Here is an 18,365-nt window from a genome sequence, read left to right on the forward strand (position 1 = left end):
CACTTTCATCAAGAGGCTTTTAGTTCCTCTTCACTTTCTGCCATAAGGGTGGTATCATCTGCATATCTAAGGTTATTGATATTTCTCCCAGCAATCTTGATTCCAGCTTGTGCTTCTTCCAGCCCAGCGTTTCTCATGATGTACTCTGCATATAAGTTAAATAAGCAGGGTGACAATATACAGCCTTGATGTACTCCTTTTCCTATTTGGAACCAGTCTGTTGTTCCATGTCCAGTTCTAACTGTTGCTTCCTGACCTGCATATAGGTCTCTCAAGAGGCAGGTCAGATGGTCTGGTATTCCCATCTCTTTCAAAATTTTCCACAGTTTATTGTGATCCACACAGTCAAAGGCTTTGGCATAGTCAATAAAGCAGAAATAGATGTTTTTCTGGAACGCCCTTGCTTTTTCAATGATTCAGCGGATGTCAGCTGCAACGGTGCACAAGCGTGGCCAAGAGGAGCTACCCCATGTCCAAGGTCAGGGGCAGAAGCCGGGAGGACCCTATGCTCAAAGGGCAGCGGCCAAGAGGAGCTACCCCATGTCTGAGGTCTGGGGCGGCAGCCGGGAGGAGCTACCTCACATCCGAGGTCAGGGGTGGCGGCCGGGAGGAGCAACGCCACTAGTTACTAGAGACATGCAAATCAAAATTACAATGAGATATCACCTAACATCAGTCAAAATGACTATCATGAGAAGTCATGATAAGAAGTCATGAGAAGGCAGGCCTTCTACGCTGTTGGTGGGAATGTACACTGGTATAGCCACTATGAAGAACAGTATGAAGGTTCCTTAAAAAACTAAAATACAGCTTCCATATGGCCCTGCAATTCTACTCCTGGGCGTATATCCAGAGAAAAACATTGTCCAAAAGTATATGTGCACCCCAATGGTCACCGTACGCTGTTTACGACAGCCAAGACACGGAAGCAACCTAAATGCCCACTGACATAGGAATGGAAAAGGAAGATATGGTCCATATATACAGTGGAATATTAGTCATTAAAAAGAATGAAATAACGCCATTTGCAGCAACATAGGCGGACCTAGAGGTTGTCGTCCGAGTGAAGTAAGTTTTACGCAGAGAAAGAGAAATATTGTATGACATCCCTTGTAAGCAAAATCTAAAAAGAAACAACACAAATGAACTTATTCACAAAACAGAAACAAACTCACAGACTATGAGAAGGAGCTTATGGTTATCTGGGGGAAGAGTGGGGAAAACATACTTCGGGGTTATAAGATAGTCATGTACACACTCCTGTACCTAAAATGGATAATCAACAAGGACCTACCATGAAGCACAGGACGCTCTACTAGGTGTGTGGCAGCATGGATGGGAGGCAAGGCTGGGAGACAATGGGTGCGTGTATGCGTGTGGCCGAGTCACTCTGCTGTGCACCTGGAACCATCACAAAATTGTTAATCGGCTATGTGCCAAAATAAAATAAAAAGTTAAAAATAATGAATAAAGTGGGCATGTGTATATGCAGAACTTATTCACTTTGCTGTACATCTGAAACTAACACAACATTGTAAATCAATTATATTCCAACAAAAATTAAAAAGAAAACTAGCAGCATACTATCATTTTATCATACTATGGCCACAGGACTGGAAAAGGTCAATTGTCATCCCAATTCCAAAGAAAGGCAATGCCAAAGAATGTTCAAATTACAGGACAGGTGCATTCATTTCACATGCTAGAAGATTATGCTCAAAATCCTTCAAGCTAGGCTTCAACAGTACATGAACCGAGAACTTCCACATGTACAAGCTGGATTTAGAAAAGGCAGAGGAACCAGAGATAAAATTGCCAACATCCATGGATTATACAAAAAGCAAGGGAATTAAATATATATATATATATATATATATATATATATATATATATATATATACTTCTGCTTCACTGGTTATGCTAAAGCTTCTATGTGGATCCCAACAAACTGTGGAATATTCCTAAAGAGATGGGAATACCAGACCGTCTTATCTTCCTCCTGAGAAACCTGTATGCAGGACAAGAAGTAACAGAACCAGACATGGAACAATGGACTGGTTCAAACTTGAGAAAGGAGTATGTCAAGATTGTACACTCTCACCTGCTTATTTGACTTATATGCAGACTACATCAAGTGAAATACCAGGCTGGATGAAGCATAAGCTGGAATCAAGATTTCCAGGAGAAATAGCAACAACCTGAGATATGCAGGTGACACCACTTTAATGACAGAAAGTGAAGAGGAACTAAAGAGCCTCTTGATAAAGGTGAAAGAGGAAAGTGAAAAGGCTAGCTTAAAATTCAACATCCAAAAAACTAAGATCATGGCATCTAGTCTATCACTTCATGGCAAATAGATGGGGAAAATGAGGCAACAGTGGCAGATTTCATGTTCTTGGGCTCCAAAATCAATGCAGACAGTGACTGCTGCCATGAAATTAAAAGATGCTTGCTCCTTGGAAGAACAGCTATGACAAACCTAGACATGTATGAAAAAGCAGAGACATCACTTTCCCGACAAAGGTCATATAGTCAAAGCTACGGTTTTTCCAGTAGTCATGTATGGATGTGAGAGGTGGACCATAAAGAAGGCTGCTGCTGCTGCTGCTAAGTCGCTTCAGTCGTGTCCAACTCTGTGCGACCCCATAGACGGCAGTTCACCAGGCTCCGCCATCCCTGGGATTCTCCAGGCAAGAACACTGTAGTGGGTTGCCATTTCCTTCTCCAGTGCATGAAAGTGAAAAGTGAAAGTGAAGTCACTCAGTCATGTCCTACTCTTAGCGACCCCATGGACTGCAGCCTACCAAGCTCCTCTGTGCATGGAATTTTCCAGGCAAGAGTACCGGAGTGGGTTGCCATTGCCTTCTCCGAAGAAGGCTGAGCACCAAAGAATTAACGCTTTCAAACGTGGTGCTGGAGAAGACTCAAGAGTCCCTTGGAGATCAAACCAGTCCATTCTAAAGGCAATCAACCCTGACTATTCACTGGAAGGACTGATACTGAAGCTGAAGTTCCAATACTTAGGCCACCTGATGTGAAGAGCTGACTCATTGGAAAAGACCCTGATGCCGGGAAAGACTGAAGACCGGTCAAAGGAGGAAAGAGCGGCAGAGGATGAGAAAGTTAGATAATATCACTGACTCAATGGACATGAATTTGAGCAAACTCTGGGAGATAGTGAAGGACAGGGAAGCCTGGCGTGCTGTCACATTGATTCACAAAGAGTCAGACATGACTGAGTGACTGAACAACAGCAAATCAATGTTTGTTTGTTGATCTAATTAATATAGATATGTCTAAGAGTCATTAACATTAAGCATAGTATTTTCATTTTTCCTAGGTTTAATATAAGTCAAATAAAATCTTGTTATATCTGTTATAAATTTGTCACCAAAGAAAGTAACCTGATGTGAAGAAACTTCTTAGGAAAGAAAATGTAAATGAATAAATGCTATTAAGAACAATCATGTTGGGCCGGAATTTCTGTTTAAAATAGTCTCTCTAGATTTTGGTAACTTGAATTTCTAGGGTTATCCTAAACTAAGTGATATAAGATTATTGAATAGCTAGGTCATTTCCAAATATAATAAGACCCTGAAACATTAATTACTGAACACTGGCATCACCAACTCGATGGACGTGAGGTGGGAGTTGGTGATGGACAGGGAGGCCTGGCGTGCTGCAATTCATGAGGTTGCAAAGAGTTGGACACAACTGAGCGACTGAACTGAACTGAACTTCCTCTTACAGAGAAACTAAAGTGATTTTGGACTATTAATGAATATGTTTGGTGCCATCCTGAGACATTCTCTATAAGAAACCAAAAGTTTTTTTAGAAATTATCAGCGGTAGTTATGTTGACCAATCTACAGAATGTTAGCATAAAGGACCATTCATGGCTGCTGAAGGAAAATATAATGTGTGTTTTAGTAAAGGTATGAAGAATGGAATTGCATTTTGTTAGGGGAAAAGGAAGTAGGTTTGACACGGATGTCTGTTTCTGAGTGGAAAAACAAAGTTATTAACATAGAAAGTGATAAAAATATTTATGGACAGTTGACCCTAATAAGAGAGTTTTGTGTATGTTCAGGATTGACTAAGCTTAAAATAAATTTCACTGAGTAAATCAATTTAAAAGTAAGCTGGTGCAAAGCTTGAATTTGGCTTTTCTCTCTGTGAAGAGGACAAGCTTTCTTCAGATGTTAAACTGTCTTCAATAATAGATTTTATGCTTCATTACCTCTTAATTGATCTGTTATGTATATGCCTTTGAAATCTTTTATTGTTATTTTGGCTAGGCAATAAATACTGTTTTACAGTGACCTGTAATCCTATCTGACTGACTGTTATAAACCCATTTTGATATCTATTGACAAAACTTCCTAAATCAAGTTCTAATGAAGCCCTTTAACCTCTAGCTAACTTTGGGATGCCTCAAAGGGCCCCTGAAACATCCAAAAGAGAGATATTAAACTAATTAGGTTCATTTAGTATGTTTAATTGCATGGGAAGGATTGTCAAATGAGTAATAAATCTCCTCAGGTTACATTAAATGGTAAATGTTACTAATATGGATATCCTAGAACTATATGGAGTTCTTAAAATTCTGATACAGCCTGATAAACAATGCTATCAGTCATAATTAGAGTTACTATCTTAAAGTGTTGTCACTACAGTAACCAAATTTCTTTGTCAATTGCATTATAATCATGAATGGATAAGAAAGCTGTGGTACATATACACAATGGAGTATTACTCAGCCATTAAAAAGAATATATTTGAATCAGTTCTAATGAGGTGGATGAAACTGGAGCCTATTATACAGAGTGAAGTAAGCCAGAAAGAAAAACACCCATACAGTATACTAACGCATATATATGGAATTTAGAAAGATGGTAACGATAACCCTGTATGTGAAACAGCAAAAGAGACACAGAAGTATAGAACTGTCTTTTGGACTCCATGGGAGAGGGAGACAGTGGGATGATTTGGGAGAATGGCATTGAAACATGTATAATATCATATAAGAAACGAATTGCCAGTCCAGGTTCGATGCAGGATACAGGAAGCTTGGGGCTGGTGCACTGGGATGACCCAGAGGGATGGTATGGGGAGGGAGGTGGGAGTGGGGTTCAGGATTGGGAACACGTGTGCACCCATGGCGGATTCATGTTGATGTATGGCAAAACCAATACAATATTGTAAAGTAATTAGCCTCTAATTAAAATAAATAAATTTAAATAAAAAATATTTTAAACATGTCTTAAGACTTTTGTCATTATATACAGTTATTGTTTTATTCTAATTCCTCTGCAAAAATGATTCCTTTCAAGAAGATTTATAGAAAGGACTTACAGATAAACACAAGTTTCTAACTTTAAGACCATAATGCTGACTTGGGTAAGAAATTAAAGGAAACTAACGGGAAACTTGATGCTATCACGAAAGGTTAACAAAAGGACTGAACTGGTGAACAGGCTTATAACTTTTATGGTTTCCATCTGAAAAATTACTGATTTGAATCTGTGTTTTCCAGGTGTAAGGAATACCTTCTCCTCAAACTAATTATGACTTACAGTAATTTGGTAAAGAACTGAGAAGACATCAGAAGTAGACAGCTTACCCAAGATGCTGGACTTGACTCATGATCGTTTACAATGTTTTCCTGACTTCTTGGATCTTTACATATGAATCAAAAGTTTTCTATCGTGAACATGACCCTATGCTAATTTTAAAAAATCAATCCAGTTGTTGAAAAGTTAAAGTGAAATTCACTCAGTCATGTCTGACTCTTTGCGACCCCATGGACTGTCAGAATACTGGACTGGGTAGCCTCTCTCTTCTTGAGGGGATCTTCCCAATCCAGGGATCGAACCCAGGCCTCCCGCATTGTGGGCGGATTCTTTACTAGCTGAGCCACCAGGGAAGTCCAAGAATACTGGAATGGACAGCCTGTTCCTTCTCTAGGGGATCTTCCCGACCCAGGAATTGAACCAGGGTCTTGAGCATTGAAGGCAGATTCTTTACCAACTGAACTATCAGGGAAGCCCAACTGAGTGATCAGGGAAGCGAATCATTGAGTTTTTGGCTAGTTGCCTGTGTCAAGTGTTTCTAAATTACCTTGGTGCTTCACTCAACTCCAAGGCTCTAATTGGAAAATGGCCTTTAGGAAATTTATTTAGAAGAAAGAAAGTTCAATTCTGTTTAGGCTACTCTTGATATTAGTAGATAGGATCCTCTTACCTGGCCAACTAGTAATGCCTGTTCTGACCATGGCCAGAAATATGAATTTTCTTCCAAAGTTACTCAAGCTCAATCAGAACAATAAGCAAAAATTCAGCCAAGGAATAAAACCTCCAACCATTATGGGATTGCTTGATGTGGTTAACACCTGACTGTGGTCGTTTACATTCTAAGGCCCCCCTCCTTTATCTTGGGAACAATAAAATTATACTAACCCTTTGTGTGGATCACAATAAACCGTGGAAAATTCTTCAAGAGATGGGAATACCAGACCACCTGACCTGCCTCTTGAGAAACCTGTATGCAGGTCAGGAAGCAACAGTTAGAACTGGACATGGAACAACAGACTGGTCCCAAATAGGAAAAGGAGTACGTCAAGGCTGTATATTGTCACCTTGCTTATTTAATTTATATGAAGAGTACATCATGAGAAACTCTGGGCTGGAAGAAGCACAAGCTAGACTCAAGATTGCCAGGAGAAATATCAATAACCTTAGATATGCAGATGACACCACCCTTATGGCAGAAAGTGAAGAGGAACTCAAAAGCCTCTTGATGAAAGTGAAAGAGGAGAGTGAAAAAGTTGGCTTAAAGCTCAACATTCAGAAAACGAAGATCATGGCATCTGGTCCCATCACTTCATGGGAAATAGATGGGGAAACAGTGGAAACAGTGTCAGACTTTATTTTTATGGGCTCCAAAATCACTGCAGATGGTGACTGCAGCCATGAAATTAAAAGCCGCTTACTCCTTGGAAGGAAAGTTATAACCAACCTAGATAGCATATTCAAAAGCAGAGACATTACTTTGCCAACAAAGGTCCATCTAGTCAAGGCTATGGTTTTTTCCAATGGTCATGTATGAATGTGAGAGTTGGACTATAAAGAAAGCTGAGCACTGAAGGATTGATGCTTTTGAACTGTGGTGTTGGAGAAGACTCTTGAGAGTCCCTTGGACTGCAAGGAGATCCAAACAGTCCATCCTAAAGGAGATCAGTCCTGGGTGTTCATTGGAAGGACTGATGCTGAAGCTGAAACTCCAATACTTTGGCCACCTCATGCGGAGAGTTGACTCATTGGAAAAGACCCTGATGCTGGGAGGGATTGGGGGCAGGAGGAAAAGGGGACAACAGAGGATGAGATGGCTGGATGACATCACCAATGTGATAGACATGAGTATGAGTGAACTCCGGGAGTTGGTGATGGACAGGGAGGTCTGGCGTACTGCAATTCATGAGGTTGCAAAGAGTTGGACATGACTGAGCGACTGAACTGAACTGAAGGATAATCAGCCTAGTAACACTGGAAAATTGGGTTAGGAGTGCCAATGTATAATTTCCCTAAAAAAAATAAAAAATAAAGATTGGAACAGAATAGACTAACTCAGACAACCTAAGGATACACTGGGCTCCACCTAATGGAAGTTCTTGGCATAATTCTCATTTATGACTTTAATAATATGGCTAGCTGTGTTATTGGTATTTGCTTATTTTACAAGATTGTTGTTTCTTGCAATTACCAAATATCTAACTAAGCCTCCAACAAAAATAATGATGACTAGGTGACTTGTTAGAGAAGGCAATGGCACCCCACTCCAGTACTCTTGCCTAGAAAATCCCATGGATGGGGGAGCCTGGTGGGCTGCCATCTATGGGGTCGCACAGAGTAGACACGACTGAGTGACTTCACTTTCACTTTTCACTTTCATGCATTGGAGAAGGAAATGGCAACTCACTCCAGTGTTCTTGCCTGGAGAATCCCAGGGACAGGGGAGCCTGTTGGGCTGCCGTCTATGGGGTCGCACAGAGTTGGACATGACTGAAGCGACTTAGCAGCAGCAGCAGCAGCAGGTGACTTGTAGCAGTTGATCAAATATATAGCTTGGTATGTGATCAATGATTATAGTCGTGCAACTCTAGACATGGGAAGATGCAATATGAGGGAACACCTTTCTGTTCTATAGCTAGAAGATAGGTGTCCAGAGACCTTTGACTATTAAGACTTAGTCCAGTAGTGGCCTATCAGAAAAATCTTCACCAGACCTAGGAAAGAGCCTTCCTAGTCCCAGGGGAGGAAATCGTCATGAAATGCTTCCCAAAGTATGGTTGCATTTGTGAACACAAGGGGGTCCTATCAATTACAAATTGTCACTTGCCAAGGGGATTTGCCATCTACCTCTGAGGGGACTGACTCGTAAGCTGCTACAGCTGATGACCTTCCACACACCCTGAAGGGAATCCAGCATGGATAACAGGATTGAGGAGCTTTGTGCTCCAGGAAAAGTGTGGAACAGTTAGATATTTTCAGGATCTGACTTTACAAGCCCAATCCTTGCATCGCCTCACATCTAGAAAACCACTAAATGCCTTCATGGTGACTTCAGCTCCACGTGACTAGCAGAAAATCTTTTGTAAGATAAGTGCTTGATCACATGAACTCCCCCTTCACCAAAATCACATATATTGACCTTCCCTCCTACCTCTTTGAGCACTTCCGAGCTATCTGAGGTGCTTTCTCCTGGGCTGCAGTCCTCATTTTGCCCCAAATAAAGCTTCTCATAACATGTTGTGCATCTTTTTTTTTAAGTAGACAGAGGCTCCAGAGTAGCCTGACTCCCAAAAAAAGAATGAAGGACAAGTGGCTCACCCCAGAATGATACCCACAAAAACACAAACAACAACTAAGCTGTGGTCACCAAAACAAAAAATCAAAGGAAGTATAATCTCAAATTCCACCTCTATTCCAAGACGGAGGTCTCCAAACACATAGACCCAGATCGAGAAAGAGCACTGATCAAGTTGCCCACTTCTCACAAAGGAAGCAGCCCAAATGGAGTGGAGAGAATTCCCAGCCTGGGCAAGTCGGAGTGAGTCACTCCCAAAGACACCAAACGTGGCCTGCAGATCCAGACTTTCCCCGGCTCCAGACAGCCTTGTGCCATGGGTCGCTGGTGCCCTTTGGGGATAGTCCCTCTGAGATCCCTGGAGCAAAACCGGTTCCAGCAGCTGCAGGGGGGCTCAGGGAAGGGCCTATCCCCAGCCAAGGTCGACCTGCCACGGGCACAGAACCAGACTTGCGCTCATTCACCAGAACTGTTCTTGTAAGTTCATGTGTTTAAGTTTTGTGTTTTTGTTTTTTTTTTTAACCTCATCACCGTTTATTGAGTTGTGAACTGTCGCAATCACTGCTGAAATCTGAGACTCACTCATCCTGATCCTCCTCTTGGCTTCCACTTGAGAAGGAAGCCTGGAGCAGGACTATCCCAAATACCAGAGGGTGGAAGGGAGACAAGGGGGGTGCGGAGGATGCAGGGAGATGAGGGGTGGGGGAGGGCAGGGGACCAGCGTGCAGTGTTAGGCTCCTGGGGACACACACACACTCCTTGATGCACAATGAGGCCAAACAAATCCAAACGTCAGTCTGGAGCAGAGAAAGGTTTAATGCAGGGCCCAGCAAGAAGACTGGTGAGTCACGCCCTAAAAAGCCCTGAGCTCTCCAAAGGGTTTTGACAAAACACTTTTGAATGCCAGGTGGTGGCGTGGTCGCAGGGTTTGTGGTCAGCTGATCAGCTCATGCCCAGTTCCCTGACTGGCTGATGGTGAGGGAACAGCGTGGTGGGGTTAATTTTATCAGTCCTTAGGCTCCAGGAGGCCTAGGGCTATGTGCTTATGGTCATCAAGTAGTTAACAGTTTCCATTTGGTGGGGGGGTTTCACTTCTGCAGAACAGCTGGGGAATTATGCAGCCAATACTGTTACCTAGGTGCTTCAGAGAGAAGCTAAAGCAGAGGAGGGTGGGGAAGGTCCCACAGGGCCCAGCTCAGTAACACAGCTGGCTTCTGAAGCCGTGGGAAAAGTAGGTTTCTTATCATAAAATGTGTTTTTACATTAATCAACTGCTTCTGTGGTCTTAAATAGGTTTCTCTATGAAATGTGTGTATGTGTGTCTCCGAGGGCTAAAAGGATTTTTACAAAGCAGCTTTATTCTAGTAGATTGCATTAGTTCAAGCTGCCACAACAAAATGCAAAAGACAGCTTACACAACAGAAGTTTCTTTCCTCACAGTTGGAAATCTGTGGAAGTCTCAGAGCAGGAGCTCCGTTTCTGGTAAAGACTCTTTTCCTGACTTGCAGACAGCTGTCTTCTCACTGTTTATTCTCATGGTATTTCCTCAGTGCCGATTCGTGGAGAGAAAGATAGAAAGAAGCAAAGAATTTCAAATCGAACTTCTCCAAAGCATTATGTCCCTTGAAGAACTCTCCTTTGTCTTTCTTAATGGATTTTTTTTTTTTTTTACACAAAATACTTTGTGTGTTTGTGATAGATTATGAAATGACCTCCAGTGAATTACACCTCTCTGCATACATGCTCCTCTGCATGTAACATGCCACATCTTCCAGCAAGAGACTGAATCTGTCCCTCTGCCTGTCTGAATGTGGGCGGGCCTTGTGCTTTGCTTTGACCAATATAATATGGAAGAAGTAACATTGTACATGTTCCAAAACCTTGGGCTTGTAAAGCCTTGGCAGCTGTGTCTTTGCCCTCTAGGTACCCTGTTTTGAGACTGACATGGAATGAAGAAGCCCAGGGTAAAAGTGCATTTGTAGACAGGGATTTAGCTAATGCAGCTTTCTTAGTACCCAGCTCATCCACCAGGTGAAAGCATCTTTCTGAAAAGTAAAGCATTGCTGTTTTAACCAATGAGGTTGTAAGAAGCTGGATTTTTACAAAGCAATAAAAAGTGGTACTGAAAGTACCAGGGCTTCCCTGGTGGCTCAGAGGTTAAAGAGTCTGCCTGCAATGCGGGAGAACCGGGTTCGATCCCTGGATTGGGAAGATCCCCTGAAGAAGGAAATGGCAACCCACTCCAGTATTCATTCCTCCCATGGATGGAGGAGCCTGATGGGCTACAGTCCACCGAGTTGCAAAGAGTCGGACACAACTGAGCGACTTCACTCACTGAAAGTACAAATCAAAAGATAAATCCAACAGAGATTGGTACTTAAAGTGCGAATAAATAAATAAATGCAACAGAAATTGGTATTGCTCTAACAAAACCCAAGTTTATGGTATGCCACTGACCAGGGAGACTGAGAATGCTGGAAGGTGTAGAGGGGAAACTTTTAGTAGAAGCTATAAAAGCAGGGAGGAAATTGCTACAAAGACGTGATAACAGAGGTTTACCAATGAACTACTGCTTGTGGTAACTTGGAAGGTAGAAAATGCACATAATGAACTTGTTGATCTTGCTAATTTCCATCCATGATACAGAAAGTAACAATTAGCTTCATTTATAAGATAAAGGTATTTGATAAGATAAAGGTGTTTGATAAAAGGTGGCATTTTATATTGCTGCCATAAAAATTATCACAAACTTAGAAGGTTAAACAACATAATTTTATCATTTTATAATTCTGTCAAAGTCTAGGGATGATAAAAATTTAAACTAGATAACTAAAATAATATTAAGTAAGAGTTTTGTTGTACGAAAGGATAGTTTGCAAACTGGGCATCTTCAGATCCAACACTGAGGTAAAGCTCAGAGGCATGACATCACAGGATGATTTTATAAAGTGGAAGCAAGAAAATTGTTTAACTTTTACAGTGATTGGCTATTACAATGGGGGTTTCCAGGTAGTAGAGGATTGGTTAAAGTGATTATCTTATACCATTTTAGGAAGATGATTATAAGTCACTTATAAGAAAAAACCTAAGTTGATTTTTACTTTTGTTCATGAAATAAGCTAGATTTATTTTGCTTATGTAACTTAAATGATTTTTTTGTCTGCTTGTGGGATTTTCAAACCTGGTTTCTCTTTTGTTCTAATTTAATGCTTCTGTAGGTCAGAAGTCCAGTAGTTCTCCCTGGCCCACAGTCAAGGGATTAGCAGGGCTGTGTTCTACCTTACAAGCTCTAGGGGAAGATCTGTATGTCACCTTGGAAAAAACACAAGACATAAAGGGCTGTGAGTTTAAGTTTTATTCAGAGTCTTACTGAGGAGTGTAGCCTGGGAGACAGCTCTGAGGAAGTGCTCCAAAGAAGTAGAGGAGGAGCCAGAATATATATATGTTTTTTGGGGAGGTGGGGTGGGGAGGAAGGACTAGGAAATACAGTCAAACTTAAATCTTGATAAAAGATTATTGCTAATCACAAAGAACAAACATCTCAGGTTAATTATTTGACTGCTTTTCCATATATGGAAGATGCAAGAACCTGGGGTCATTGAAATTCTTCCTACGACGTGCTTCGATCTAGGGGCCTGTTTATCCAAAGCACAGAGTGCCTCATCCTGCTTTTCATTTTGGATTCCTCTCAGGAGACACTGCAGTGGGTTTCAGCTTAACCCTTGTATAGGTGGGTGATGAGTGATGCTTTTTATTCTTCTTTGCTCACGATTTCTTTGCTCATTAAAGTTGTTTATAGAATATAGTTCTTTGTGGCTGTGGGACTGAAATCCCCACTTCCTTGCTGCTTGTCAGCTGAGAGTCACTCTTAGCTCTAAAGGCCACCCACACTCTTTACCTCCACCCCCAAAGTCAGCAGTGGTAGGCTGTATCCTTCTCACACCTCTAATCTCTCCTCCTCCTTCTGTGAATACTGCTAACTACGACCAGGAAGGTTCTCAGCTTTTAAAGACTCACTGGCCCACCTGGATAATCTAGGTTAGCCTCCCTATGGTAAGATCTGCATTCCATAATCACATGTGCTAAATCTCTTTTGCCATGTAAAGTTTCCCAGGTTCCAGGGATTCGCATTAGACATCTTTTGAGGGGTCGTTATTTTGCCTATCACAGAGATGAACTAAAAAAAGAACTTTGAGTTTACAACAGTATTTAGAGGAAAAGCAGAGGGGGCTCAGACCAGTCCAGTAAGAGATTTTTAACAAGAAATGGCCTCAGGATAAAATTTTAATCCAAGGGATGGCTATAAAACCCCTTGTGAAGGCACCAGAAAGATTCAAGCAGTGACCTGAAGACTTCCTTAGCTAAGACAAAGGAGTTTCCACAAATCTGAAGCGTCTCAAATCTGGCTTAGCTTCACTTCCATAAAGTATTATGTCTGTAGCTGTGGGAGTAGGAAGTAAACCCTAATCAGATTTATAAGAAGCCTGTAAAGATTTTAATGGAGTTTATAAACTTGGATTAAAAGGAAAAGAGACATTTCACAATTTTTATTTTTTATTTTTTTCTTTCTTTTTTTTTTCTAATTTTATTTTTAAACTTTACATAATTGTATTAGTTTTGCCAAATATCAAAATGAATCCGCCACAGGTATACATGTGTTCCCCACAATTTTTAAAAGACCTCTGGGCCTCCAGTGTTAGACAGGAGGCAGGCTGAGAAGTTATTCAGCTGCAAACAGGAGCCATACCTTATGGACAAGAAGGAACTCAGTGACAGAGCAAAGAGGCAAGGAGAGCAATAGGTGAGGAAGCTTAAGGACACCGGGAGCAGAATCACCCCTAATAGAGGAGCGTTCCCTGGCTCCAGTGGAAGGCGACTAGTGACATATGCTCAACTGGATTTCAGGAGTCTGTGGTTCAGCGTATGTTACGCTTTTCCCATTCTAAATGCAAGTCATCTCCCTCCCCTCCCCTGACGGAACCGGAGTGTTTATGGCTGTTATCCTCTTCAGTTTCACTGTTAAATGCTGGAGACTGGGGCAGACGGAGACGAGGAAGGCACATCATTTGTCTTTTTTCAGTTCGTGGCTCCCTGAATAAACAAGTGCTGCGCTCAAGGAGCTGAATCTGCGGAATCGTATTCAAAGAACTTTGTCTAAACCTGGATTGATTTAGATGACAAGATGCACGAAGATGCTTATCCCATACTGTTATTACATACATATCTGCTTATACCATGCTATTATTCCAAAAGTGAAAGTAAATAGTGATGGCAAAATGTCATAATCATAAAATGCCTTAGATTGATCAGTATTTTGGGCTTCCCTTGCAGCTCAGTTGGTGAAGAATCTGCCTGCAATGCAGGAGACCTGGGTTCGATCCCTGGGTTGGGAAGATCCCCTGGAGAAGGAAATGGCAACCCACTCCAGTATTCTGGCCTGGAGAATCCCATGAACTGCAGCTTGCCAGGCTCCTCTGTCCACCGGGTTGCAAGAGTCAGACACGACTTAGCGACTAAACCACCACCATTTAACATTTACTGAGTAACCATAAACTATAATATTATCTTTAAACTAGAATGAAGTGATACTCATCTAAAAATAGTTTTTTTACTTTTGGTAAAATTTGACATTGTGGCAAATATAATCTCAATATACCCATTACCTGTATCATCCTCATATGAATTCTGAAATGAACAGAGAAATCACATAAAGAAATAAAGAATGAAAAAAAATTGATACTGATCATTATACCTGGGAAATAAAGGAACTCTAGTTGTAAAGATATAACAACAATAACATAGTCAGATGACAAAACTCTAGTCTTCTGATATCAAAACGTCAAGAAATACTCTTTTCACTTTTTTCCTGTTAACGATTTATTTTAGTAAGATTCTGGGACTGCGTGGCATTTGTTCATACACTCATTTGTTATTTATTTGGCAAGCATTTATTGAGTGCTTATTAATGTGCTGTGCCTTGTATTAGATACTGGAGATGTAATAGTGAATGATATAGAGTTGGTTTCTGATCTCACAAAGTCAGCTGGGGGTAAAAGGTGAGTGGGTCATGAAAATGTAAACACAGTATTACAATAAAGTGGGATAGATGACAGGATAAGACACTACAGTCGCCCCTTGTCCTTCTCTGTCCCTGGGGGATTGGTTCCAGACCATCCCATCCCACCCCTAAAGGATACCGAAATCTTTGGATGCTCAAGTCCCTTACATAAAATGGCACAGTATTACACAGTATTGCTTGTGACCTATGTACATCTTCCCATGTACTTTAAATCATCTCTACATTGCTTGCAATATACCTAATATTGATATAATGTAAACGATATGTAAATATTTGTAAAATACAATGTAGATGATATGCAAACAATTGCCTAAACCTGACAAATTTATATTTTGCTTTTTTCAATTTTCTGAAATCTTTTCTCCAAAAAATTCTGAACTGTGGTTGAATCTGTGGATGTGGAAACCCACATATATGAAGGACTGACTTTATAGAAATAGGATTTTGTTGATTCGTCTTAAAGGTTTCTTTATCTCCATAGCTTCTAGGCTGCAAATGTAAAAACAATGCTGTTTCTTTTGTAAATTGTTCCCTTTTGCAGTGAGTGCTACATCTTGAGCCCTCACATTCCAGGTTTCAGAGACCTATAAATGCCCTTTGATTATATCCTATAGGAATCCTTATATTTTATTGTATTCTGATACTACTGACCCATGAAAGATGTTACATAATAGAAAACATTATACTTTGATTTTCCCTTAGAATTTCTGGATTTTTCAGAATAAAGAACATCCTCAGAGGGCATGTAATATAAGAGGTAGTTTCAAATGTCTACAGTTTGCTTTCCCCCTTGCTCCTTTAAAGCCACAGCCCATTTAAAGACTACCGACCCCATTTTTCATTTGTTTTTGACTCTGCTGCCTCATGGGCATCTTGAAGATGAAGGCCATGCCCTACTCATCTTTGCAGACCAGTGACCACGTGATAAATATGTGATGAATGACTCAGAACTGTTGCAGAAAAATTATTGGTTTGAGATGATGTCTATTTTCCCATTGCATTTTTTTTTAATCTGGGCATGGTCAAAACTTTGATTTAAAGCCATTCTAGTGAGCCACCAAAATAAGAAAAGAAAAAGAAAACAAGCAAGATGAGAATTGTGACCTAACTTGTTTTCTATGCTCTCTTTTACATGTGACAGATTATTTTAAACCATTAGCTAAAGAAAACAGTTTTGTCTTGCATTATTCATAAACTTATTATCATATGTGTGTCAGCGACAATACAGTACAAAAACAAAACTAACATGACAATCCATTTTGTAAAATGAAACTTGTAAAAGCCAACACACTATGCATCGTCTCCATAAGGTACTGTTACTAGAGCGCCAAACATATTTAAAAATTAACAAGGAAAAGCAGGGAATGGCACTGATACTCCAAAAATCTACTTCCTCTTAGCTATCAGAGGTTGAAAAATGATTTCCCGACAAAACCAGCAGCCCTCGAGAAGGAATTCATAACCCTAAGCTTTCTTAGGGTTAAATATGGTCTCTTCATATAACCGCAGCAAGTTTGACAGCAAAGAACTCCTCTTTCCGCCCTGGAGGAGTTAAACGTGGATTTGTGCTGGCTGTAGTTTTCCTGTCATCAAGCCACAGGCCTTTTTATCCCCATACAGGCTTCCTCTTTCCCCTTCTTTCTCCTTAGCCAAGGAAAAGTCAAGTACAAAGCGGAAAGAGTCGTACCCTTGCATCCCACTTAGCTCCTGTGAGGTTTTGGTGACCCTTCCATCCCACTTGGCTCCTCTGTGTTTTTGGTGACCCTTGCATCCCACTCGGCTCCTCTGAGGTTTTGGTAGCCCTTGCATCCTACTTAGCTCCTCTGCTTTTGGTAGCCCTTCCATCCCACTTGCTTCTCTGAGGTTTTGCTGACCCTTCCATCCCATTAGCTCCTCTGTGTTTTTGGTGACCCTTGCATCCCACTCGGCTCCTCTGAGGTTTTGGTAACCCTTGCCTCCATTAGCTCCTCGGTGCTTTCGGTGACTTGGCCCCTTTCCCTCGCGGTCTTCCCCAGTGGGCCCTCCCCTCTCCGCACCCCGCCCTCCTCCGCCCCCCGTTCCCCGCCCCGCCCCGCCGCCTCCTACCGTGTGACACAGCCCGGTCCTCCGAGCGGCCGCGGCGCCGACACCGCCTCCCGGGGCCGCGGACTCGGCCTGCGCGGCCGCCTCTGCCGCAGTCATGGCTGCTGACGGCGTGGACGAGCGCTCGCCGCTGCTGTCCGCGTCCCACTCGGGGAGTGTCACTCCCACGGCGCCCCCGTACCTCCAGGACAGCAGCCCCCGAGGTAAGGCCGGCGTGCACCTCTCCACTTCACAGGGGAGAAGCCTCGGACGTTCAATAGACCGCGATTTGGGAGGCGGAGGCTGGGAAAGACGGAGGCTGGCGGTGCCCCCTGAAGGGGAGCCCGCCTGCCCGGGAGGCCCCCCAGGGGCTTTCTCGGGGTGTAGTTTGGGGGGTGTGTGTGTATGTGTGTTTCGCCCCTTCCTCCCCACCGGTATGGGATGTGTGCGTGTGCACCCTGTCTTATCCACTGCTCTGTGTGTCTGTACTTCGCCACTTCTGACCCACGTACGGGATGTGACATGAATTTCCCAGGCTGGGCTTTGCTGTTTCACAGCAGCTCCTGAACTGCATCTGGATGATTTGGTGCAGATCTTCCGTAGTCATTCACAGTTCCTTTGGGTGGCCGAGAAGCCGGGAGTACTGCTCAACCTTGGCGTCTGTCCTTGAAAGGGCTTAGTTTGAAAAAATATGCATCTTCTACCATACTCCGTTCAATCAGGGAGTTGCCTTACCAAAAGGAATGGACGTTACTAATATATCTGAAACCTCTGTCCTTATTACTCCTGCTTGTAAGGAGTATGTGTTAGTTTGAGTGGTAAATGCAAAGGAATAGAAGGCAAGATGGAATATTTTTGATGCATATCTAAGACTGAAATGGACTCTATAACATTGCATATTTCTCTTTATTTCTTTTCTCAAGGTGGAATCAAGAAAGATTTGATGGCAGTGGGATCTGAAGAAAATGAGGGGGAATCTATTTAGCAAACCATTCAATTATTCCAGTAACTATCCTTGTTCTAAGCCTGTAGTAGAAATAAGGCGGAGTCAGGAGTTAAAGATAACTGGAAAGCAGAGTCAGGGGTTATAGGAAATGGAAGGCTAGACTGAAAAAACACTTAGACTAGTGAAAAGATTGGTCAAATATGGCTCTTGCAAATGTAGGTTGTGTATCTCTCTTTTTTGGATAAATGTGAGAGGTTTAAGGAAGCACACAATAATGTTTTTGAAAATGTGAGTGGATCATGTTTCTTGTAACACAACTTTTTCTAAGTTCAAGTCTGAAATTGGAGCAGCTGTAGGGCAAGTTGAACTTGTCGAGTATTTAAAATTTCTGTTTAGCACTTTATAACTTCAAGA

General features: G+C 41.9%; 1 protein-coding gene across 1 annotated transcript in view; it reads left to right on the forward strand.

Annotated features, from left to right (window-relative positions):
- The first annotated feature begins 17,102 nt into the window (after positions 1-17,102).
- The window catches only part of PIP4P2 (phosphatidylinositol-4,5-bisphosphate 4-phosphatase 2), a 71,874-nt gene continuing 70,611 nt past the window's right edge, over positions 17,103-18,365 (forward strand). Inside the window, 1 exon segment of the mRNA NM_001040594.2 lies at positions 17,103-17,229. Coding sequence (NP_001035684.1) covers positions 17,124-17,229 — 106 coding nt within the window. The 5' untranslated portion in view covers positions 17,103-17,123.

This window comes from Bos taurus, chromosome 14, assembly GCF_002263795.3.
Source record: "Bos taurus isolate L1 Dominette 01449 registration number 42190680 breed Hereford chromosome 14, ARS-UCD2.0, whole genome shotgun sequence".
Taxonomy (NCBI): Eukaryota; Metazoa; Chordata; class Mammalia; order Artiodactyla; family Bovidae; genus Bos; species Bos taurus.